General features: G+C 34.8%; 1 protein-coding gene and 1 long non-coding RNA gene across 17 annotated transcripts in view; one reads left to right on the top strand and one right to left on the bottom strand.

The window, feature by feature from the left end:
• GPHN (gephyrin) overlaps positions 1 to 25,244 on the top strand; it is a 643,001-nt gene that overhangs the window by 489,974 nt on the left and 127,783 nt on the right. For 9 of the 16 annotated variants that reach the window (XM_082734092.1, XM_082734090.1, XM_082734089.1 and 6 more), the window contains one exon: positions 7,472 to 7,514. In XM_082734092.1, the coding sequence (XP_082590218.1) occupies positions 7,472 to 7,514 (43 nt within the window). Of the gene's footprint in view, positions 1 to 5,607; positions 5,671 to 7,471; positions 7,515 to 25,244 lie in introns of all 16 variants that reach the window. The other 7 variants (XM_082734087.1, XM_082734099.1, XM_082734093.1 and 4 more) reach the window with 1 other exon arrangement.
• Positions 11,087 to 23,625, bottom strand: LOC309866382. Its single transcript, XR_014312621.1, has 3 exons — positions 21,534 to 23,625; positions 17,055 to 18,378; positions 11,087 to 12,067 (listed from the first exon to the last, which is right to left on the bottom strand). It is a non-coding gene; the product is annotated as an uncharacterized lncRNA (long non-coding RNA).

Here is a 25,244-nt window from a genome sequence, read left to right as displayed (position 1 = left end):
CAGCAGATGGAGGTAGGAAAGATTTCTTAGAGCAACAAAATCCTAGAGACAAAAGGAAGCTTGGAAATTGTCTATTTCAGAGTTTTTTAAACTCTTTTCTCCTATGGAGTCATTTGGGAATCTGGCAAAGCCTACAGACTTCTTTTCAGGAAAGTATTTTTAAGTATATAAAATAAAATATGTGGGATTACAAAGAAAACTAAATTTCAAATCATTATCAAAGTATCTATGAAAAATTGTGTGATAATAATGCCTCTCTTAAAATGCATTAAATAACTAAATCTAGCAACAAGTCATTAGACTACTATAATTTGAAATCTTGGTGAATATTAAGAGTATTTTAAGATATCCATAATAATCTGAAACATAGATTCTGTCATTTTAATGTGGTTTGTCACCTAAGCTCATAATGAGAGAAACTAATAAAAAATTACTTAGATTGGCAAATATAAAATTTTTAATTTTTTCTCCATTCCAGTGAATGGACCCCTGACTTTTATCCACGAATTCTTTCAAGGGCTCCATCATCTCCAGTTGAAGCCCGTGGAAACAGTATCATTTTACAAATGAGGGAATCAAGTCCCATAGAATTGAGATAGCTTGACTAAAATCATACAACACAGTGTTAGATTAATCCTTACAGAGATAAATTCAGACTTTAACTCAGCCTTTTCCTGAAGTTTTAGTCTAGAAACTGGCAGTTATAGTCTGTCATTTGTCACTGACTCATGGCATGATCTGGAGCCAATTCTTTGTTCTCATTTACCTAAGTAAATGTGACTAAAAATCTAAATAAAATAATAATAATGACTTAGATTTGTATTGCTCTTTTTTAATAGTTTTCACTTACATATACAGTATCCTACTTAATTTTTCCCATTTTATGGATAAGGAAATTAAAACTCCAAGACGTTAAATGTTATATCTAAGGTCACAAAGCTAAGAAAAGGATAAACCAATATCAGAAACCATACCACTGGACTCCAAAGGACGTTCTTTTTATCATGCTGCCTTTCATGTCATAAATAAATCAAAACTCTGAGTTCCTCAGTTTAATATGTGTTGTGATAACATAAATCTGATTAAACACAAATGAATTGTTATTATGCTCAGATGAGCCAAATACATGTACCCTAATTTATCCAGATAAGGTGATGAATGAATGGAACTATGGGAAAGAGCTTTTCTAAACTATTCTTCATTTTTCACATAAGAATTGAGGAGATAAAGAAATAGAATTTAAAAGTCTGAGATGTAGAGTTGTTGGCTTACTGTTGTTTAAATCAAACCTTTCTTTCCTTCTGTTTCTGGGTAGGCTAAAGAGGCAAGTAATCTAAGTAAATGCCAATGAGGTCCTTTTTCTCTATCCTCTTGAGTTTTATTTTGATGAGTAAATGGTATTCCAAGAAGTTTGTTCTTTCAGAGACGAATTACTCTTAAATAAGTTTAATGGGGTAGAAAAATTAAAGTCCAAAGAGCCACACTACATCAAAAATCTCTATCATCTGTATCATCCTAGTGACATGATCATGTGAGATAAAAAAATATCTTGTTCTCTTAGAAAATAAGGAATCTGCTTAACCTGACCTGAAATCTATACTGTAGAATAATCTTTATTGGATTCCAAATGTCACCATTCGATTAATCTTAAGTAATATAAATAGGAAGGTATTTTCCAGATTCTTAAGATCATTCTGTGGGGAGCTCAGTTATGTCTTAGCTATAATCCACATGCTTTTAATATTACATTTCTTAATATTAGCCCACCCAGATAAGTAAAAATCATTTTTAAGACAGTACAGGAGTGGCTATGATCATACTTATACTATAAAAAATAAATTTTAATCTGAGATGAAAAAAGCCATGATTACTATAAAATAAACATTCAGAATTAGCAAATGTTTACTCTGTACAAAGAACTATATTTAACATAGTAGGAAATGTAAAGAGAATTAAAGTCAGATCCTTGGCCTCCAAGAACCTATAATATATTTTGAGACCCTTATCAACAGTTGGAACATTAGTAACTGTGATAACTCTTATAATAGAAGTTCAGATAAGAGGTTTTAAGAGTTTAAGTAAACCTAGAACTCAATTGTGATGACGGTTGTGCAACCATGTGAATTTATTAAAAGTCACCAAACTATATTCTTAAGATGGGTGACTTTTGTAGTAGGTAAATTGTATTTCAATAAAGGTATTTCAAGTTCAGGGAAAGAAGAAATTATTTCTGATTGAGGAACTTTGGGAATAGTTTTTGCAACTGGTACGGTGTAAGCTGGATCTTAAAGGACAAGTAGTATTTGAATCAGAAAATAAGCAAAGGATACCAGGTGAAACAGCTTGTCTAAGGTCTAAAACAGCTTCCTCAAGAGTAAAAGGAAAGTTCTATAGGAGCTAGTTCAGACTTTCCTACATGCCTTAGATTATGTGGCCTGCATTCCTACCGGTACATATGGCCATATGACTATGACATTTCTAAAAAGTTTTGGTCAATCTGTCTTGAAAACCAGATAACTATACATGGATTTTCTTTCTTTCTTCGGGTCAAAAAGAAGAATCTGCTTACATTCTGAACTAATGTGGAAGTTACAATGAAGTAATGAAGTCACAACGAGAGTGTGTGATTACAGTTATTTTACAATTGTCAGTGCCTCCACTGATGATAGCATGATCACAACTGACCTTTCTTTAGAGCTTAAAATCTCTGATACACGTCTTTTCTCCCTTGAGCCCTTTAACAATCTTTATTTTCCCCTTGAGGAACTGAGATTAAAGGAGCACCTAGAGCCTAGAATAATAAAGACATGCTAAGGGAAATGTCAAGGTATTCTGGCCTAACAAGAATAGGATGAGGGAGAGAAAATCATAATATAAAAATCTCTAAAAAATTAAAAAATCTAGCTAAACTGCATTCTACGCATAAACCAAAAGATAAAATAGATGACGTCAAATACCATCATGAATAATAGGAAAGCAAATTTGAAACTTTTTTCTAATGACCTGGAACAACTCATGTTAAAATAAGTTTTATTGAGAGTAGAGAAGAGTATATAGGAAACTTAGTTACAATTTCTAAATAGGTAGTCTTCTTTGTTGTTTCTTTTTTTAAATGTAGCATTAAGATTAAATTTCCTTTCCAAACCATTGCCATAGAATTTCTCAAATTAGTAAGCATATATATAGAAGCTTAATTTCTAATGTGACACTGACAAGTACCATCAGGCTAAAAATAGGAGAGGGTTTTCTTCATGTCCATCAAAGATGACTTCCTTTCTTCCAGTTTGACCCTATCTGACCCAACTCCTGAGAATTATTTAGTATGAACCATATTGTATAGATTTATTCCTAATATTTGCAAGGAGAAAGAATACAAATTATCCTGGTGAGCAGCAAAATAGAGGCAGTTTTTATGAAACCTGAGTTGTGTTAACCTGTAATTAAATGTAATCTCCATTTTAATATTTATACCTCTTTATATTGTTATGAAACTATTCTTAACATGGGCTTTATTTTATTTGTTTCTCTCCTCCCTCACTTCTGCAAAAGGCAGAAGGGAAAGGATGTTTGTTATTCACACATTGTACCCCACTAACTGGTGTTATACAGCTGGCTTCCACTGGAGAGCCCCTGACATCGCAGGGAACGGTGATCAAAATTCCACACATTAGCTTCAAGCTGGGGGCTCGTAGCTATTGCAGCATTGAAGGGGGTCTTTTCCTGGCTTCTTTAAAATAAGCATGGTGATGGGATGGTTTAAGGGAAGAACACCTCTCAAATCACATGACCACTGCTGTGCTTCCGTGTGTCCTGCTTTCTTCATAACAGCTTGGCGCTACATTTTTTCCCTGTATCTTAATGGGTTTGTGTGTGTACAAGTGGGAGGGGGTGGGGAGAGTTGTCAGTGGATGGTTATACATTATGCATGCATCTTTCAGTGTTAGAGTGATGTGCCTTCCCTTATGTGTCACAGATTATAGTCACAGATTAAATATTCTGTGTTCCTGAGAGATTGGACTGTCTCTCTTGCTGGTGTGAGATTCATGTGTTTTGATGTTTACACCCTCAGTTGTTCATGCTGCATTAAACATCAGTAGAAATGTCCTCCCGTAAGAGTTAGCTTTTCATGTTGGGCTGAAAAAGTCTTCATTTCTGTGTAGCAATTCATGTTATTATAACCTATGGCTTTCAATTGTACCTCCCATAATGAAGAGCTGACTTTAAACACTGTGCTATTCTTGTTATGACCTAAGCATAAGGTAAGTCACTTCTCTAACTGTATCTAAAGATTGTGGTTGTTTGTTAAAATTTTCTCAGCTTTGTTTAAAGCATTTTCACTTTTTTCCTTATCATTTATTACATGCTTTCCCCTCTTTTGTTTTCTGTTTCATGGCTTAAGATTTCTTTCTGGACAATGTGATCTTCAGCAAAAATTATATTACATATGTAAACACATGTTGAAATGAATTAAATGAATTATTTGATGTCTGAAAGCAGTCTTGATTAGTAAATGAATACCTATGTTTTCAGTAAGTCTCTTGTGTTTTTCATTTCCTCCATTGACTGTAATATAATAATGCTGTTTCTACACATGATTTTAGTTTAATTCCAGCTGAAAGGGGTATTGTTAATACCATAAAGTTAGATGTTAACTATAGTAAAATAACATAATCCAATAAAATAAATTAATAGATAATCCAGTACCATACCTTTCAATTTTAATCCCTGACAAATTTGGTATTAGGCCAAAATCTCAGTTTCATTTTGTTTTTCAGACTTCCCTTTGTTGTTGTTTTTTTCATTGACTAAAAAGCAAGGGTTAGATTAAAAAAACAAAAAACAGTAAACTGTAAAACTTGGGACAGACCTCTGTTACCTTCTTTCTAGTCCCTGTGTGTGAGAACAAGAACAGTAATTGTTTCTTGACTTTATTCTTTCAAGTAAATCCCATTACATTGTGAGTTAGGTAAAATCTTCATATCGGGATTTTGTAAAGTTAGGTAAATATTATAAAGACCAGTTTCATGGTACATGAGAGAGGGGCGCTGCTTGTGCATATATATTTTAAATGCATATTATATTTATAAAGTGCATATTATATTTTAAAATTATTTTCCTCGGTTTTTAATATATACTCAAGGTCACTAAAGTAAAGAAGTTCATGAAATCATTTAAGTGATTCCTTCAAATCTGGAATAAATAGCCAATGTAATATAAATGAGAAAATATCGGTTATACTGCTGTTGGCAATTTGTTCAGGAAACTGAATTGTTTTTTATCATTCAAATTTATTTTCCAAAACCATGAAATATATAATTTTAAACTCAGGTGCCACAAAGCAAGATTTTGGGTTTATTAAATTCATGCTATGGACCAATTTTTTTTTTTTTTTTAATTTTTAAGCCACCTAAGACAGGGTTTTTAAAATTGCTGTTTTGGTTTGGTTTGACTTTTTTTTTTTTTTTTTTGGTAAAGCTAGCTAGTTTTTCACCACCATTTCCATTTAGATGTTATATAAATCTGTTGAAACATTTGATGAGACAATTTGAACTACTCATCTGAACTGCTCTGTTCATTATAAATCTCTTGTTTCTATCCACACACTAGCTCCACTCTAGATTGGAAGGGCTTAAAGATGAACTCTGGAGGAATAGAGGCTACGACTTAAGAGTAACTATTACTGATCAAAGGAGCTGCTTTCCATTCGCAAACATTGCTTTGCGCTATGGGTTTGGGCTCCTTCTGTTTCTACATCTTGTTGAAGACTTTCTTGACTTCCATTTGACTTCTTTGAACTCTGTTTTTGTCTTTCAGCATTTTCCCCTTTTTTTTCCTTCTCTCTCCCAGATTTTTCTTATTCTGTTAGCTTTCTCTTGTGTTCCTTATACTTTTTAAAATGTAGTTTATCTCTTTATTGAGCTTGTCTATTAATTTGTCTATTAGTGTTTGTTTCTTTTCTCCTTTAAGGCTGTAGTGGTATAGTTACACCTATTTTCATTCCATAGTATGAAAACTTGTTTGTTTATTTTGCAGCAAGTTCATTAGTGATCCTTACCCTCTTAGTATGAATTTTCAATAAGAAATAGCAGAACATTTTGTATATTCATAGTGTCCCCTTCTATAAGCCCAAACTTTCTTTTCTATTGTCTAGACTTACTTCCCCAAACTTCTCTTTCTTCTTTTTTTCTCACTCTCGTGTCTTCCTCCCTGTATTTTTGTTTCAAATAGTCATTAATTTCCTTTCCCATTTGGCCCAGAATTGTTTTTCAATAAAACTTCTGAGTGAAAGAATATAATATTATCTTTCAGATTAGCTTCTTCATTCTAGTATATTTAAAACTAAATAATCTGGGCCAAAAGAGAAGAACTTTAACATCTGGAATTATTTTTCCCTTTTTTTCCCTTTTTTTTTTGGTGTGTGTGTGTGTGTGTGTGTGTGTGTTTCTTGTGTGTATGTTTGTGATTTTTTTATTGTTTTTGTTTCTTTAAACGTTAACAATTGTTCTTTTCAGGGAAGGACAACCATAACCCACCCTAAGTTGCAACATTCCTTTCATAAGTTGTTTCATTACAATAGTAGCTTGTGTTAAGCAATAGAAATTAATTTGTTGTGTATATATATCCATTTGGGGCAAGCTGCTGTGGAGTGGGAAGAAGAGGTGTGCAGTTTAAGTACAATTTCCTCTGATATTCACAAATGTTAGTGCCACACAACATAGCTCTTGAATTCAACACTTATAACATTTAGAAGAATGTTCTGCTTTGACCTAAACTATAAACAAAGCCTAAGGGTTTCTGGTTGATAAACTCTGGATAAACACCTGAGAACTGGTAAATAAATGAACTCAGTTTTATTTTCCAACAAAGTCATCTTTCATAGCCCATATTTTATTTATAACCAATTATTTTAATAACCAATTATTTTAGTTGGTTATATTTTAATTTGTTATTATTTTAATCAGTAAATAGCAAAGGTTATTGGACTCACATAAATATCGTATATGAGCATTTCTCTGTTTTCCCCTTATCAGCATATATAATTAAAAATCACTACAATGGAGTATTTTATTATAACTTTATTATTTGAGCTGCATTATTAGTCTAGTCAAGAGCTATCATAGTGCCTTAAGATTAAGGGTTTGTATTCATAGCTGAATATGTGGTAACTTACTTTTTCCATACACTAATTTCAATGCACATCAGTAAAAAATTGCCTTTGGTTTTGCTTCTGTCCCATTTTTAATGTTGTACCCCAATTTTTTTTCTAGAAATCTACTCTTTCTTTACAGTAAGAAAAAAAACTTTTTAAAATATGGAGCAAATGTAATATATTTTTACTAAGTTGTTATGATATCTGAGATATATTAAGCCTTTGCTCCTAAACCTCAGGAGCTTGCCCATTAAGTATGCATACATATCTGGCTCTCTGTGTTATGAGCCCTAAATTACTGAGTTTATGCTCTCTCTGCAGGTCCAATCCAGGTGCAGCAGCAAGGAGAACATTCTCAGAGCCAGTAAGTATGTCAACATTTCAGATGGACTACTGAATTAAGAATGTATAGTTCAACAAGAAAAAGAGCTAAAATATTTTGGTGAAAGAACAAAGAGCAATTGGGGACAGTTTATATAAAGAATATAAATGTTGGGGCACCTGGGTGGCTCAGTGGGCTAAAGCCTCTGCCTTCAGCTCAGGTCATGATCCCAGGGTCCTGGGATCAAGCCCCACATCGGGCTCTCTGCTCGGTAGGGAGCCTGCTTCCTCCCCTCTCTCTCTGCCTGCCTCTCTGGCCACTTATGATCTCTGTCTGTCAAATAAATAAAATCTTTAAAAAGAAAAAAAGAATATAAATGTTAGGGCTTTCACCTCCTTTGGTTTTAGTATCAATATATTAGTGAATATTCCCCTCATTCCAGTTGTTCCTGGAAACTGACAACAGAATTTTGATAGCACTTCTCATTAGGGTAGTAATGAGTCCCTCAATGATTCTACAATGGGAACCCTCTTTAATTGCCCCACTGCCAAAAGTTATTTGAAAATAGACTTAACTAAAAATAATTATATAAATCTACTATAAGAATCTAACTTAAAAAAAAGTGACTCCTGAGAGGAGTCATAATCATTTTGTAAATGAATTCTTAAAAGATCCTACCTTCTTAAGCAGCATGTTTTAGAACATAGCTCCATGAACCAAGGATAAAGAAACCTTAATATTTTTGTTTGATCACTGAAAACATTAACTTGAAGTCATCTAACTTTGTGTATTACTCATTTTTCTATCCTAGAAAAAGGAAATGTAAATAGCTTTTCCTCATCTGTATCCTTGAAATGATAAAACGTTGAAGGTTGTGCCTTAAAAGTTTTAGGATTCTAACAGAAAAGTAATATATAAATGCTAATAACTTAGTATTGTTTTCTGTCACTTAAAATTAATGATATCATCCTGTCTTCTCCCTGATCTTTATCAAGAGAAGTACGGGTGGACCATAACTAAATGGGTCTATTGGATACTTACACCACTGAGAATTTACTAGTAAACAGAATGATTTATATTTCCAGTAGAATATCTGTATTATTTAACAATCACAAAAGTAATTGGAGAACTTCAAATATTTGTGTCTTATTTTCTTTACTGTAAATTTTTCCTATTTCTGTGTTGTGAATCTGTTATGTTAGCTTGAAACCCTTGAGTGAACTTTTAAAATGACATTTTGTGATGATTGCTGTATGATTTCCATTTGTTTTTGATCCTGAGATGATAGTGGATCATTGATAGTGATTATGATGATAGGAACAAAAATAATTTCTTACTGACAACAGATTCTTTGAATGCTCTTACACCTTTATCGTGGATCTTTGTGTTATTAGAATGGTCTTTCATTTCAGTTATGTTCTTACTGGCTTATAGACTACTAACCACTTTGAATGGACATTACAGTTGTCCAGATTTTCCTGATCATGTTTTCTTATGATGAAATAGTCACTTCATCATTTAGATCTATGTAGTCATTTAGATCCATGTAGAGAGCCCATCCAACATCATAACCGCTCTATAAGTTTAAGATCTTTCATCTCAACACCACTTTAGTAATTCATACACATGCCCCTAGGCACACCCAGGATTCTTTTATCACCATGAGCTGTTCTACCTCTGAACTTCTCAACTTCAATATCTTATTGCTTATTTAGTCGCTTTAATCACCCTTAGTTTCTTCCTTTGCTATGAACTGGTAATGTTGCAGTCCTGTAGATCCTATTAACAGTTCCTCATTCTCTCAGTACTGTGTTCTGCCTCTGTTCTTTTGGACCCTTTCCCCTATGCATCCATTCCCCTTGTTTTCCTAGAAAACTGTTTTTATTTTTCTTTTCAAACATGTTTTAAGATGCATAAGCAAATCCTGTAGAAGAGCCAAATAATACAGAAATATAGAGACTAAATATAAATTTGGTCTTCGTTGCCACAGACCTTTTGTTCTATGCATCTCTATTTTATACACGTATATATACATATACTGTCTTTATTTGTCTGTATATTTGTTTCAAGTTCTTATTTAAATTCTAGTTAGTTATTATATTGGTTTCAGGAAAGAATTTAGTGCTTCATCACTTATGTATAACACCCAGTGCTCATCACAACAAGTGCCCTCCTTAATACCCATCACACATTTAAGCTGTACCCCCACCAAACTGCTCTCCATCAACCCTCAGTTTGCTTTCTCTACTTAGGAGTTTCTTATGGTTTGTCTCCCTCCTTCCTCTATGATCATCTGTGTAAGATCATATGATAATTGTCTTTCTCTAACTGACTTGTTTCACTTAGCATAATATACTCTAGCTACATCTATATCATTGCAAAGGCAAGATTTCATTCTTTTTGATGGCTGAATAATATTCCTCTGTGTGTGGGTGGGTGGGTGGGTGGATGTACGCACACACACGTGCATGTGTGTTCACCACATCTTCTTTATCCGTTCATTAGTCAATGGATATTTGGGTTCTTTCCATAATTTGGCTATTATAGATAATGTTGCTGTAAACATCGGGAAGCATGTGTCCCTTTGAATTAGTATTTTTGTATCTTTTGATTAAATACCTAGTAAGGTAATTGCTGGATCATAAGGTGGTTCTATTTTTTTATTTATTTATTTGAGAAAGATGATAAAGAGAGACAGTGAGAGAGAGCATGAGTGAGGAGAAGGTCAGAGGGAGAAGCAGACTCCCCATGCAGCTGGGAGCCCGATGCGGGACTCGATCCCAGGACTCCGGGATCATGACCTGAGCCGAAGGCAGTCGTCCAACCAACTGAGCCACCCAGGCGTCCCAAGGTGGTTTTATTTTTAACTTTTTGCGGAAACTCCATGCTCTTTTCTGGAGTGGCTGCACCAGTTTGTACTCCCACCAACAGTCGAAAAGGGTTCTCCTTTCTCCGTGTCCTCCCTGTTGTTTCTTTTGTTGGTCATTTTAGCCATTCCAACAGGTGTGAAGTGATATCTCAATAGTAGTTTTGATTTGTATTTCCATCATGGTGAGTGATGTTGAGCTAGAAAATTCTTAGTTTTCCTTTAAGACTCAGTTCAAGTGTGAGCTTCTCTGTGACATGTTCTCTGAATTCCCTCTAGGCAAGGTAACTATAACTAATTCTTCTTGTATGCCTGTCCTGTCCCTTATACTTTAATCATTTTTTAGTTTATTTACTGAATGAAATAAACTATTTCATTTCTATTCTCAAGGAAAACATTTCCAATTTGTAGCCTAGGTAAAGAAAATTGTGCAAACATGCCTCAGAGATATTGTAGATGTGGTCCCAGACTACCACAATAAAGTTAATATCACAATAAAGAGAATCAAATGTATTTTTTGTTTCCCATTGCATACAAAAGTTATATTTATACTATACTGTAGTCTAGTAAGTACTTTATTGCTAAATTGCTAACCATCCTCTGAGCTTTCAGCAAGTTGTAATCACTGATCACAGGTTGCCATAACAAATGAAATAATGATGAAAAAGTTTGAAATAATTACCAAAATATAACACAGAGACATGAATTGAGCAAATGCTGTTAGAAAAAGTGGTGCCAATAGACTCACTTGAGGCAGAGGTGCTATATACTTTTAATTTGTTAAAAAGAAAAAATATATATCTGCAAAGCTTTATAAAGTGAAATGCAATAATACAAGGTATACCTGTAATCAACTTCTTTTTTAGCATATATAGAAATCTGTCAAAACAAAACATCAGTAGATCCTAGAGAAAGGAAAAGAAGGGGGTGGAAGGGATGGGGTGGCTGGGTGATGGACACTGGGGAGAGTGTGTGCTATGGTGAGGGCTGTGAATTGTGTAAGACTGATGAATCATAGACCTGTGCCCCTGAAACAAATAATACATTATATGTTAATAAAAAAAGAAAAGAATACACTTAACTTCTAAAATTCAGAACTTGGAATTCATCTAGAATTGTCCAAGGAGGAGTTAAGTAAGAGGTAACTTTCTTTTTGCTCCTCCAAAAATTATCAAAACTGTTGATACCTGTTGATATCAATACCTATTGATAATAAACCTGAGTTTATTCTTTCTGTGATTTTTTAGGGTTCCCAGTTCAATTCAAACTTAATGGGGGTGTCCCGCCACACACAACACCCAAGTAATTCTCAGACACCAACAGAATATCCAAGAAGTCAACTCAATTCTGATACTATATACACAAAAATAGCAGCAGAGTCAACAGGTTAAGGATTCAGTCCTACAAAACTGCCTTCCATAGTCCACTTCAGATGCCAGTCACAAGCCCCAGGCTGTTACTTGTGCCTCTGACCAACCAGCTACTGGTTAGAAGTTCCAGTAACCTCCTCCTTAGGTTCTATTAATTTTCTAGGGTGGCTTACAGAACTCAGGGAACACTTTCATTTGCCAGTTTATTAAAAGTTGTGATAAAGGATACAAATCAATAGCCAGATGAAGAGAAACCATAGGGCAGGTCCTGGAACAAAGGAGCTTCTGCCCTTCTGGAGCTTGAGGCCTGGCTCAGCAGCATGTGGAAGCATCCTGATTCTCCAAGCGTGGAAGCTCTCCTTAAAAGAAGGGCCAAAAAGTTCTTCTTGGGTTTTTAGTAGAGACTTTGTTCATTGTCATGACTGACTAAGTCATTGGCAACTGGCTAATTCAACCTGCAATCCCTCTCCCTCCCCAGAGGTTTGGGAGTGGGTCTGAAAGTTCCAACCCTCTAATCACATGGTTGATCCTCTTGGAAATCAGTCCCCTGCCCTTGGGTGGGGTCCAAAAGTCACCAATCATTAATAATAAGAAATAATAAGATACTCTTTTCATCTTAAGGCTCTGAGATACATTTAGGAACTGAGGATGAAGACCAAATATATCTCAGAAATATATTTTATCTGAATGACCAAATATATATTTCTTATAAATTTTTATATCACATATGGTATGAGAAAATAGCACTATGATAAAGTTAATAGTCTCAACTAAAACTTCCTCAGAAAAGGAAAGGCAAACTCAGGATATTTATGAGATTTTGAAATTTACTTCCTTGAGATAAAACATATTTTTGGTAATGAACTTCTATACAAAAGTGTAACTTAAGAAACTTTATTCTCTTTATGAGTTAAAACAGTTTAAGTAGACAAACGGAATCAGGCTTAGAGCTCACTCCGTCTTTAGAACATAAAAAGTTACCCACATATTGAATAAGAGTAGAATCCTGGGGAAATATAGTCCTTTAGGTCCTAATTGAGGACTTGTGAACAGTAGGAGAGTGTTTCAGGAAACCCCTGGAACTTAACAGTCCAGGTATATTGTTGGCTTTCTTAGGAGAAGGCATATACTGACTATTTTCACCCAAAGGGTCATTAAAGAAAATACAGCATAAATCCACACCACCAAATATGCAGCCTCAAGAGGCAGTGAAGGTAAAAGAAGTTTGGGGATTAGTACTATATGAAAGTGGGATATGATTGTTCTATTATAGGCCTGATGTACTGAACAAATCTATATCTCCACCCACTGGGCTTTTTGATTGGGAGGATAGAAGTGTTACAAGAATAAGTACAACGTGGAGTGGTTGGGTTGCCCAGTTTTCTGGGCATTCAACTCTTGATTTCAGCTCAGTTCCTGATCTCAGCATCATGGGATCTTGCCCCGCATTGGGCTCTGCACTCAGTGCAGAATCTGCTTGGGGTTCTCTCTCCCTCTCCCTCTGCCCCTCCTGTTTATACTCTCTTTCTTGCATGTGTGCTCTCTCTCTCTCTCTCTTTCAAATCTAAAAAAGAAAAAACAAGTACATTTCACCTAATAGTTTTAGTGTTTCTTTAGCTTCTGGTTTAAGAGAGTATTTTGTACTTTGGGGTAAAGGTTTAGATGGCTGATTTGAATCTTAATGGGTTCATCCCCAGTAATCCTTATATTATAAGTTGAATTTTTGCCCACAAAGTGAAAAAGTTAGGGCATTTCCTTGAGACTTTCCATTGGACTTGTGTCTAAACACAAAGGTACTGGTAAATCAATATTCAAATTAGCTATAATCTCATTACAAATAGGGCAGTCCTCAGGGATTTCAAGGAAGGGACCATTAGGAGAATATTTAATTAATTGCTAGATTAATATTTAATCTAATATTTAATCTAATATTTAATCTAGCAATTTCATTTATACAATATACATCTACCAAGTTTGCAGTTATCACAGAGGAGGGAAGAATATTCCTCTTTTAATACCTAAGGATCATGGTTATAAATGGAACCTATCAGAAGATTATTAGAGATAATTACCAATAGGTAGTTTTTATTGCGAGAGAGAGATTGTGTAACAGTGGTAGAGTTTAAGGTTGATATTGTATGCCTATATCAATAACAACAACAAAAAGCTTGTGAGGTTGTTCTTGAAAATTTAGAGAAATTTCTCTTTGGGAATTAAAGGGTAGAACAAAAAATTAGGAAGATGCTCTCCCGCAGAGCGTCTTCATTAACACACTTGTTTTTTTCCTTTGGTTTCCTGACTAAGATAAAATAGTTGTTTTTTCAATGTCTTTATATATAGTATTTATAAGTATCTCTATCAAAGGACTCCTTCTTTCAGGATTTACTGAGCCTGATAAGAGCATCTAGTTGTTTTATCTGTAAGGCCAACAATTTATTGAGCTTGTTGTTGTTGTTGTAAAAATCTCAATATTCCGCAAAGTGCTAGAAGCCTGGCAATGTTATTATTTTCCATATTAGTTTTTTGCTTACATACAAAATCCTCTATCTGTGTCTTAAGACTGCTTACATAAAAAAGAAAAAAACAAGGAGAGAGTTAGGAGTCACATCTGCTTTAAGGTCTATTCCTGAGTGCTGTCTAAAGGTGTTAAAGAGCTACTCCCTGAAGTCTCCGATGTCCTCATCCTTTCTTTGCTATAACACTAAATCAGAGCCCAATCTGTTTTCTCAGGAAAACTCCAAAAGACCTTGACCAACTTCTTTTGGTTTTCAAAACCCCTCTAATTTCTTATGCGATTCAGGGATTCGCATAAGAATCCTTTTCTGCCTTTGCCATGGAATTTTTTGCATCTCAAGCTTCTATTGCATATGAGCTACTTTCAGATATGGAAGCCTTGGATTGTATATTCTTAAAATTATTCTTTCTCTGAAAATCCCATTCTCTCCTTTTTAGGCTTAGTGGTTTGTTTCTTTCTCTCTTCAAATTTTTATTTAAATTCTAGTTAGTTAAGATAAAGTGTACTTTTGGTTTCAGGAGTAGAATTTAGTGATTCATCACTTACATGTAAGACCCAGTGCTATCCTTCCTAGGCTTTGGAAAATCATTGATGACTCTAAGTTTAGAGGAAGAACAGAGCTTAAAATCAACCATAGAGAGCTTTTTTCTGTTCTGAAGGAAGTTTAAGAGGTAACTGAGCTTTGGAAGTTTGTGACCAGCCAAAAGGGAAAAGGAGTAAAACAGAGGGCAAGGTGGAGCAGAAGGAAATGGAATAGTATAGATGGAGAAAGATAAATGATAGGATAAAACCCACTAAATTCAAGATGTGGTTTGGGAGGATTTAAAGAGGCATTACACATTTTTCACACCTTTATTTTACCTTGGCCAAGGAATTCCTTGGAAGCAGTTTTGGATCTGAATTTCTTTTGGATATTTCCTCATATAACCAAAACATACAGCCCATTGGATGTTTGGAATTTTGTTCCATTTTTGTTCGATAGTGCCTCTCAAACAATTTTGTTTAAAATTGAAAGTTCCCCAGAGTGCCACTGTAACTCTAAATTATCCTAGGTGAAATTAAGTATAACTGCACAAATTTGGGTTATAGCATAAATACATGGAAGAAGTAGGAACATGGTCTGGGAGAGACACATTTAGATTTAGACAAGACAAACTTGAGAACCTGTGAATAAACCAGCCAAGAGTGTTGCTTGGGCACCTCATGCATCAGGCTCCCCAACCAAAGGGCTGGGTTATCACACTACAGACTAACATATTTATAGTTCCAGAACATGGAAAGGTTTGAAAGAGAGCTTTCTCCAATAGCCAGACTGTCACTAACAAAACAAGAAGAAGGAAAATTCCCAGATGTGGACCCAGGGCAAAGTTTATCAGGAAGACACCACTTTAAGACGAAAGCTGACCCTCTCAATTCCTGAGGCCAGTTTGCAAAATAGATTCATTGGGGTCTATGTCCATCTTTTCCACAAGAATTGTCCCTTTACAGAGGTTTAACAAAAACAAACCAACAAAATAACAAGTATAGACAAGACAGATAGTAGTGTTGTTGGGAATAAGACACATTTCCACCAAGGATAAAAGCTTTTTCATGTCTGACCCAATTATCAAAGAGGTCCTTAAAAAAAAAAAAAAAAACAAGAGTTCAAGCTAATATGAGACTTTCTTACTTCATTGTAGTAATTAGGGTCACTCCCATTCCCCAAAGTAGGAGGCTCAAGGGGCCTCAGAGAAACTTCCTGTTATCAAATCAAGGGTCGGGCTTTGTTGAGGTTAGTTTTGACTGGGTCTCCCTATGGCCTCTATGATTGTTGAATGCTGACTCTCCACAAATAAGTTTTCATAGTAGGGGAGAGTTCTGCCTTAACAGAATCTTGGTAGCATTTCAGTGTGCGTTTAACATTGAGGTGTTTATGATATTTGGAAGCTAGGTTTAAGTTGAGTTTTTCACCATGGCAGTTTGATTAGAATTGGGTAAAATCATGAATAAATAGTTTAGGATTGGTGCACATAGCCAGGCAAGGTGTGTGTGTGTGTGTGTATGTGTGTGTGTGTGTGTTTTATTTTGGCCTTATTTTACAGAATAACATTTGCATATATGCAAAATCAATTAAAACCCAAGCAGAGCTCAAGTTGAACAAAGGGCCAGCGCTATCCTGCAGGGATCCCCAGAAATAAAGATTGTTATTTGAACATATTCAATTCAAATTGTTATTTGAACACATTGATTTTTGGTAGCTCATTTAGCTGCAGTCTTCAGGCATCAGCATGCATGCCCAGAAAGTATAAAAAGATTGTGTTAACACCAACGTAAACAACGAGGCAGAGATAAGGAGCTATATTTTTGGAGCTATATTTTTCAAAGAAACAAGTCATTCCAAATCTAAAATGACTAAAGCAATACATTTCGCTTCATTCTTACTCAAATTCCACTGGAGTCAGATATAATGTATCATCTTCTATTCTAAGAATGAAGTCTTCAGGTAATGTTTTAGATGCTATCTAAACTAACTGTCCTTAGGAATACAGTGTATATAATTTCTCTAATTAATAGGTTTCTCTGGTTTCTGAAACATAAAAGAATTACTGTGGCTGTCAGAGTCACAATAATTCAGTAAACACAGTAATTCAGTAAACACAAAGCCAGACATCAGTGTCCTTTCTTTCAATCTTTTTTAACTGAGGTGAAGTTCACACAAAATAAAGCAGTTTTAAAGTAAATAATTCAGTGATATTTAGTACATTTACATTGTTGTGCAACCACCACCTCTGTTGAGTTCCAAAACATTTTCATCACCCGAAAAGGAAATCCCATACCCATTAAGTACTTACTCTCCACTCTCCACTACCACCAGCTTCCAGCAACTACCAGTCTGTTTTCTTTCTCTAAAGATTTGGGATTTTTTTAATAAATGGAATCACACAATTCTATATAAATATAATACGTGGTGACTTTGTCTTGCTGCTTTTGTTTAGCTCCATGTTGTAACATGTATCAGTACTTAATTTCTTCTTGTGGCTGCATAATATTCTATTATGTATTTATACCACATTTTATTCATGCATTGGTCAGTTGATGGACATTTGGATGTTTTACCTTTTGGCTATTGTGAATAGTGCTGCTTTGAACATGCCTCTACATGTATTTGTTTGAGTACCTGTTTTCAGTTCTGTTGGGTATTTACCTAGAAGATAGAATTGCTGGTCATGTGGTAATTCTATGTTCAGCTTTCTAAAGAACTGCCAAACTATTTTCCACAGTGGCTAAACCATTCTACATTCTCAACAGCAGTATCCAAACATCCTTTTTCCACATCTTTGCCCAAACGAGGACTTTCTTAAATTTTTCTTACAACCATTCAAGTAGAAGGGAAGTATTATCTCATTGTGGTTTTGATTTTCATTTCCCTAATGAGTAATGATGTGGAGCATCTTTTCATATGCTTTTTGGCCATTTGTATATCTTTGCCCAATTTCTAATTGGTTGGTTTGTCTTTTGCTATTGATTGTAGAAGTTCTTCATATATTCTGGGTACTAGACCCTCATCAGATATATTATTTGCAAATATTTTCTTCCATTGTCTAGGTTGTCTTTTCACTTTCTTGATAATGTCCTTTGTACAAAAGTTTTTAATTTTAATTAAGTTCAGTTTATCTAAGTTTTCTTTTGTTGCTTATGCTTTTTGTATCCTATCTGAGAAATCATTGCCAAATCCAAGGTCATGATGCTTTACTACTATGTTTTCTTTTAAGAGTTATATGGTTTTAACCATTCTATTTAGGTTATTGAATCATTTTGAGTTAATTTTTTGTATATAGTGTGAGGTCAAGATCCAGCTTCATTCTTTCACATGTAGTTATTCAGTTGTCCCAGGGCCATTTATTGAAATGACTATTCCTTCTCCGTTGATTGGTATTGGCACCCATGTCAAAAATAAATTTACTATGGCTATAATGATTCATTTCTGGACTCTCAATTCTATTCCATTTATCTGTATTTCTGTCCTCACACTAGTACTGTACTGTTTTAATTACTGTAGTTTTGTAGTAACTTTTGAAATTGGGAAGTGAGAGTCCTCCAACTTTGTACTTTTTCAATATTATTTTAACTCTTAGAGGCCATTCCATATGAATTTGAGAATAGGCGTTTCCATTTCTGGAGGGAAAAAAAGAAAAGAAAAAAGCCATCAGGATTTTGATAGGTATAACCATGAATCTATAGATTGCTTTGAGTAGTGCTGCCATCTTAACAATATTAAGTCTTCCAGTCTGTCTTCCTTTAGATGTTAATATGAGCTCACATTATATTTTGGGTATTTGTACATTTTCACAATGAAGTAGGCTATGCCATGTATCTGGTAGCGATTCCAGATATTACAAAGTAACTAATCACACAGTATCTGTATATTTCATCTCTGAAGGAATTTTTATTACACAGATGTCTTTTGCATTTTCTTCCTTCAGAAGTGAAACGAGCATATTAGTGTCAAACTTGAAACTACTCTGATTTGCTGTGCCAGACACCAGGTACCCCCCACCTCACAGCTGCCCTTCCTCCCACTTCTCTAGCCAGGCCCCACTTGCCAGCCTGGCAGTAGGCCACAGTGAGAAGTGTGGATACCAGGCCCTGTGCCCACAACATGCCTCACTCCCTGAGAAAGACCTCTGTACCACACAGCATTCAAGCCACCTCTAATGCAAGGATTTGAGGGTGAGGGTTTAAAAATAACATCTTTGATGTTATTTAAGAGTTAATGGGTCTTTCAGGAAGTTCCTAGAATTAATAATAAAAGTTTTTGCAAATTTTATCTTCCCAGGCAATACTTTTCTGAATTAATAAAGTCGTGTTGATAAAGACATAGAACAGTAAAGTCATTTCAGTGTAATAGCCGACAGTAGTTATCTAGGCAGAAATATTCCTAGAATGCAAAATAATTTGCACCCTAACTTGGTGCCTAAAAGAAGGCATCCTTCTTCATTTAAGTATGCATAAAATTGTATGCCGATTTCTGCAGATTCTTATTTGAACAAATTATATAGTAAGTAAAATAGAGGTTTCAGGTTTGGGGTTATATAAAAACAGAATTGACTTTCTCCTTTGAATGAATTAAGAGATTTTACTACTTTAGCAGCAAGAAACTAGAATAATGATTCAGCTGAGACACTATTCAAGTAAGAGATTTCCCATGGCTGGATTTCAAAACTGACTCAGCATTGCTTTCCTTTTCAAACCACTCTTTTTCCAGATTGTTTTGCCAGTTCTCAAAGCATAGCACATTTATCCTAGGTCTCTAATGAACTTTTAATTTTAAAATAATTTTATCTTAAGGACATGTTTACTTGAAAACATTACTATTTTATTGGGGACACTCATTATGTAATAGAACAGGGTTCAGTGGGATGTAGATGAAATAAATATTCATTAAAATTCTTATCAGAACTGTTTTTTTTAAAGATTTTATTTATTTACTCATGAGAGACAAAGGGAGAAGCAAGCTCCCCACTGATCAAGAAGCCAGATGTAGGACTTGATCCCAGGACCTTGGGATCATGACCTGAGCTGAAGATAGATGTTTAACTGACTGAGCCACCTAGACACCCACCAGAACTGTTAAGTGAAAAATTTTAGGTATTTAGTTTACCTGTAGCTCTTAACTTTCTATAAGACTTTGCTTTTCCTACTTTTTGTGTAAAAGTTTGCTAGTCTTATACTAATCAACTGAACTTAATGATTTTTATGATTCTCTCTCTTCCTAAAGTAAACAAACAAGTAAACAAATCCAATACAAATATTTGGGACATATTAAGGAAAATTAATAATTTTAAGGACATTAAGGAAATATAAACAGAAGAAGCAGTTAAGAAAAAAGCTTTCTGTCACCTTCCAAATCTGAGCAAAGTGTCCCTCTTATGTTTTCCTCTAGTATTCTGTAGTTCTCTCACTCTAATGCTAGCTTATTTATTTTCTGCCTTCTCCACTTAATTCCCTCCACTCCACCCTAAGCTCTCTGCAGTAACTCATCTGTCTTATCCACTCATACTTTTCCAAGGCTCTCTCAATAAATGGGATGAATGGGTGAGTGAGTAAATAAGTCAAAGGAAAACCTTGGGCAGGCAGAGCAAGGAAGTGACAACAGAACATCCAGAGTAAGAAAAGAGAATGGGAGCAGAGAAGGAAAACAATGAACAGTAGCAAAACATTAATCTTTTTGTTACCAATACTATTTTTTCTTAACTACTCTTCCTGTTTAAATTATTTCATGTTTCATTCTGGCCCTTATAATTCCTTCATTCATTTTTACTACTGTCACCAGATTCAAAACATTTTGCCTAAAGTATTATCATAATTTCTGGTTCTAGTCTTATGCTTTTCAATTTATCCTAGATAGATAAGTCTTCTAGTTAAATTTCTAGCACCAAAAACTTGAAGTTTGGGGGGTGCCTGGGTGGTTCAGTCAGTTGAGTGACCAGTTCTGGATTTGGCTCAGGGTTGTGGGATCGAGCCCCACCTCAGGCTCTGTGCTGGCTATGGAGTCTGCTTGAGATTTTCTCTCTTCCTCTCCTTCTGCCCCTCACTCCCCACCAAAAAAATGAATTTTTTTCCTTTATAAGAAGAAATTTTAAAGAGAATTGTGAAGTAGTCCTTGAAGTATGTTAATTTCTTATAATCCTTATTTTTAGGAAATTTTTCCTAATTCTCTCCGGCTGTGACCTAATCCCTTACCCTCTTTTTTGGCACTTAATGGATCAGACAACAACTGCTTATCATCACTTACTCAATTTTTCTTTACATAACTAAAGATAATTAGCAATTCACTTCCATAAATATTTATTAGGTACTATTTATAAGGACTGTACTTCTGAATTTTCTTATCTAATCTTCTAAATAAATCAGATTTTTTCATATATCTTCTTGTAGTTTATTTACCAAGTTCTCAAACATTTTTCTTTGTTTACGAAACCTAGCAATTTCATAAGCAATATTTACCTTCAATTTAAATTTGATCTTGCTTTTTTATTTTATATGAAAAAGTATGACTCATTTATTACTTTTAGTCAATCTTTTTAGGCTCTTAATTGTCAATATTTTTATCTGGTATAGCTAAAAATATTAAGTTAATAAATCATGGAATAGGAAGTCCCACCCCTCTTTTCTCCACAGAGACACCAATTTAACAGCAGTATATGGAGTAAAATATTTGTGAGAACTCCACAAACCAGTTAATAAATTGCAAACCACAGGCAAATATAAAGCCAAGAACAAGCCAAGCAAAGGTGAATTAAAATGGGAAGGAAATATTTTTACTTTACCTATGATCTCTGCACCTTCTTAGTCAGCATAGCTCACTATGATCATCAGAGTAGAATAAACATCCAATGTTTTAGTTGTTTGAAAGCTGCCCAAGGAACTGATTTGTTTCATCTGACTTGGAGTGCTGATGAAACCAGCATAGTTTGCATGCCTAGGGGCCACTGAAAGCAAGTGAGAGGAGTGGCAGCTTGCAGTGACACTGGAGAGTCTGAAATAGTGCAGAAGCTGACATGGCTCACTGTTATGGGAAGAAGGCAACCAATTCCAACTTATTCCTTAGGTAGAAGAGAAAAGAACACAGCAAGTATATGCAGCAGTTCAGTTTAGGGATTGGGGAAAGCCTATCCAAAGGATCGGTTTCTGTCTCTCTTGACTTAGGGTGCTTGAATTGGCATACTTTGGATACCAAGAGGCCATTGATATTAAAGGAGAGTAGGTGGCTTGCTGCTGCAACACCAGAAAGATTGCAGTGCTACAGGAAGATAGAAGAGGAAACAAGAGACTGTGGACTCCTGAAAAAGAACCCAACAAACTCTAATTAGAAAATTACATACACAGCCAAGAGAAGTTATAAAACCCTCAGAATCTCTAGCTGGGCTGTTTGGTGAAAATCTTCCTCTGTACAAAGTCAGTATATAAAGACTGGGAGATGTGGCTGTTTTCCCAAATGCATAAAACTCAGAAGGAAAAAAAAAATCACAACGTACAAGAAGAAACAAAGAAATATGGCTCAATCAAATGAACAAAATAGGAATACCTCGGTGGCTCAGCTGGTTAAGTGTCTGACTGTGGCTCAGGTCATGATCTCAGGGTTCTGCGATCCAGCCCTGTGTCAGGCTGTCCATTCAGTGGGAAGTCTGCTTCTCCCTCTCCATCTCCTTCTGCCCCTTCCCCTGCTTGTTTTCTCTCTGTCTCTCTCTCTCTTTCTCAAATAAACAAAATATTTTTTTTAAATGAACAAAATAAATCTCTAGAAACCAACCCTGAAGAAACAGAAATCTATGAATTTCCTAACAAAGAATTCAAAGTAATTTTCTTGAAGCTAAATGATCTATAGGAGAATACAGATAGATAGCTAGGCAAAAGCAGGAGACCAATTCATGAACAAAATGAGATATTAACAAAGACACAGAAACTATTAAAAAAGAACCAAGCAGAAATTATGGAACTGAAGAATAACTGAATTGAAAAATTCACTAGAAGTATTCAATAGCAGACTTAATTAAGCAGAAGAAAGAACTTGAAGAAAGATCATTTGAAATTATCAAGTCAGAGGAGCAAAGTGAAAAAAATGAAGACAAGTGAAGAGAGCTTAAGGAATTTATAGGACAGCATTAAGCAAATTAATATATGCACCCTGAGAGTTCCAGAGGAGAAGAGAGAAAGGGAGAACTTATTTAAAGAGATAGTGGCTGGAAACTACCCAAATCTAAGGAAATAAATGGACATCCAAATTCAGGAAGCTCAAAATATTCCAAATAGGATGAATCCAAAAAGTCCTACACCAAAACACATGACAAACTGTCAAAAGTCAAAGATAGATAATCTCTTGAAAGCAGCAAGAGCAACTTATGTTTAAAGAAGCTTTCATCACATTATCAGTGGCTTTCTTAGCAGAAACCTTATGGACCAGAAGGAAGTAGGATGATAATTCAAAGTCCTGGAAGAAAAAGATAGTCAACCAAGAATACTATTTCTAGCAAAACTGTCCTTCATAAATGAAAGAGATATAAGGACTTTCACAGATAAGCAAAAGCTGAAGAGTTTATCACCACTAGACCTACCTTACACGAAATGCTAAAGTTATTCCTGCAAATTGAAACAAAAGGACATCATGGGGCACCAGGGAGGTTCAGTGGGTTAAAGCCTCTGCCTTCAGCTCAGGTCATGGTCTCAGGGTCCTGGGATGGGGGCCTGCATCAGGCTCTCTGCTCAGTAGGAAGCCCGCTTCCTCCTCTCTTTCTGCCTGCCTCTTTGCCTATTTGTGATCCCTGTCTGTCAAATAAATAAAATCTTAAAAAAAAAAAAAGGACATCAGACAGCATCACAAATGTATATTAAAATATAAAACTCAGTTTTTAAAATATAAAAACTCAGTACCACCGAGGTACTCCTCTATTTTCCCAATGAGCCTGGGTGGCTCATTGGGTTAAGCCTCTGCCTTCAGCTTGGGTCATGGTCTCAAGGTTTTGGGATCGAGCCCCACGTTGGGCTTCCTGCTCAGTGGGGAGCCTGCTTCCTCCTCTCTCTCTTTCTCTGCCTGCCTCTCTGCCCAGTTGTGATTTCTCTCTGTCAAATAAATAAAAATAAAATCTTTAAAAAATAAATTAATAAAATAAAATATAAAACTCACCAACAAAGGTAAATATATAGATAAATACAGAATTCTACAATATTGTAATAGTGGCATGTAAAGCACTTTTAATTTTAGTATAGAATTTAAAAGATACAATCATAAAAAATAACTTTAAGACTATGTTATTAATGTATACATGGTATGTAAGGAGTGGTTTGTGACATCAGTTAATATAAAGTGGGAGTGGAAAAATGTAAAAGACCAGGGTTTTGTATATGATTGAAGTTCTTACAAGCATGAAATAGATTGTTGTAACTATAAGATGTTTAAGTTCCAAGGAAACCACACACACACACACACACACGTGTGCATGCTTGCAAAATATCTACAGAATATACAAGGAAAGAGATGAGAAAGAAATCAAAGGTTAATACCAAAAACAAAATCAATGAAACACAAAGAAAAGCATCAAGAGTAGAAAAGAGGTCCAAAATAAGTATAAGACAAACAGAAAATAATTTTTCAGATGGTAATAGTATGTCCTTTCCTATCAGCACTAACTTCAAATGAAATGGGTAAAATTTCCCCATCAAAAGACATAAGAGTGGCTAGCTGAATGGATTTTTTAAAAATCGATGCATCTACAAAAGATTCAGCTTAGATAAAAAGACACACATAGGCTCAAAGTGTAAGGATGGAAAACATTATTCCATGTAAATGGTAACCAAAAGAGAACAAGAGTGGCCATATGTATTTCAGACAATACAGACTTAAAGTTAAAAACAGCTGTTACAAGAAACAAAGAAGGGTGTTATATAATGATAAAAGAGTCAATTCCATAACAATGAAAGATACAAAAATTATAAATACATAAGCACGTAACATCAGAGTACCCAAAAATACAAAGCAAACGTGGACAGAATTGATGGAAGAAATAGATAGTAACACAATAATAGTGAATTCAATATACCACTTTTAATAACAGATAGAATAATCAAACAAAATCAGTAAGGAAACAGAGGACTTGAACAACATTATAAATATGATTGGACCTAACAGACATACACAGAACACTGCACCCACCAGCAGCAGAACACATATTCTGCTCCATACCTATTCACAGAACATTCTCCAAAATAGATCAAATGTTAGACCACACACACACACAAAAAAGAGCCTTAACAAATTTAAGGAAGCTTGATCTACCAAGTATCTTTTCCAACAACAAGGCAATGAAACTAGAAATCAGTAACAATAGAAAAATTAGAAAAATCACAAATATGTGGAAATTACACACTCTTGACCAACCAGTGAGTCAAAAAATAAATCACAAGGAAATTAGAAAATATCTTGACACTAATGAAAACCAAAACAAAACACTAAAACTTATGGAATGCAGCAAAAGCAATAATAC

Source organism: Mustela nivalis (assembly GCF_964662115.1).
Source record: "Mustela nivalis genome assembly, chromosome: 6".
NCBI lineage: Eukaryota > Metazoa > Chordata > Mammalia > Carnivora > Mustelidae > Mustela > Mustela nivalis.
Note: the sequence above shows the minus strand (reverse complement) of the source record. Positions and strands in the feature narration are given on the sequence as shown.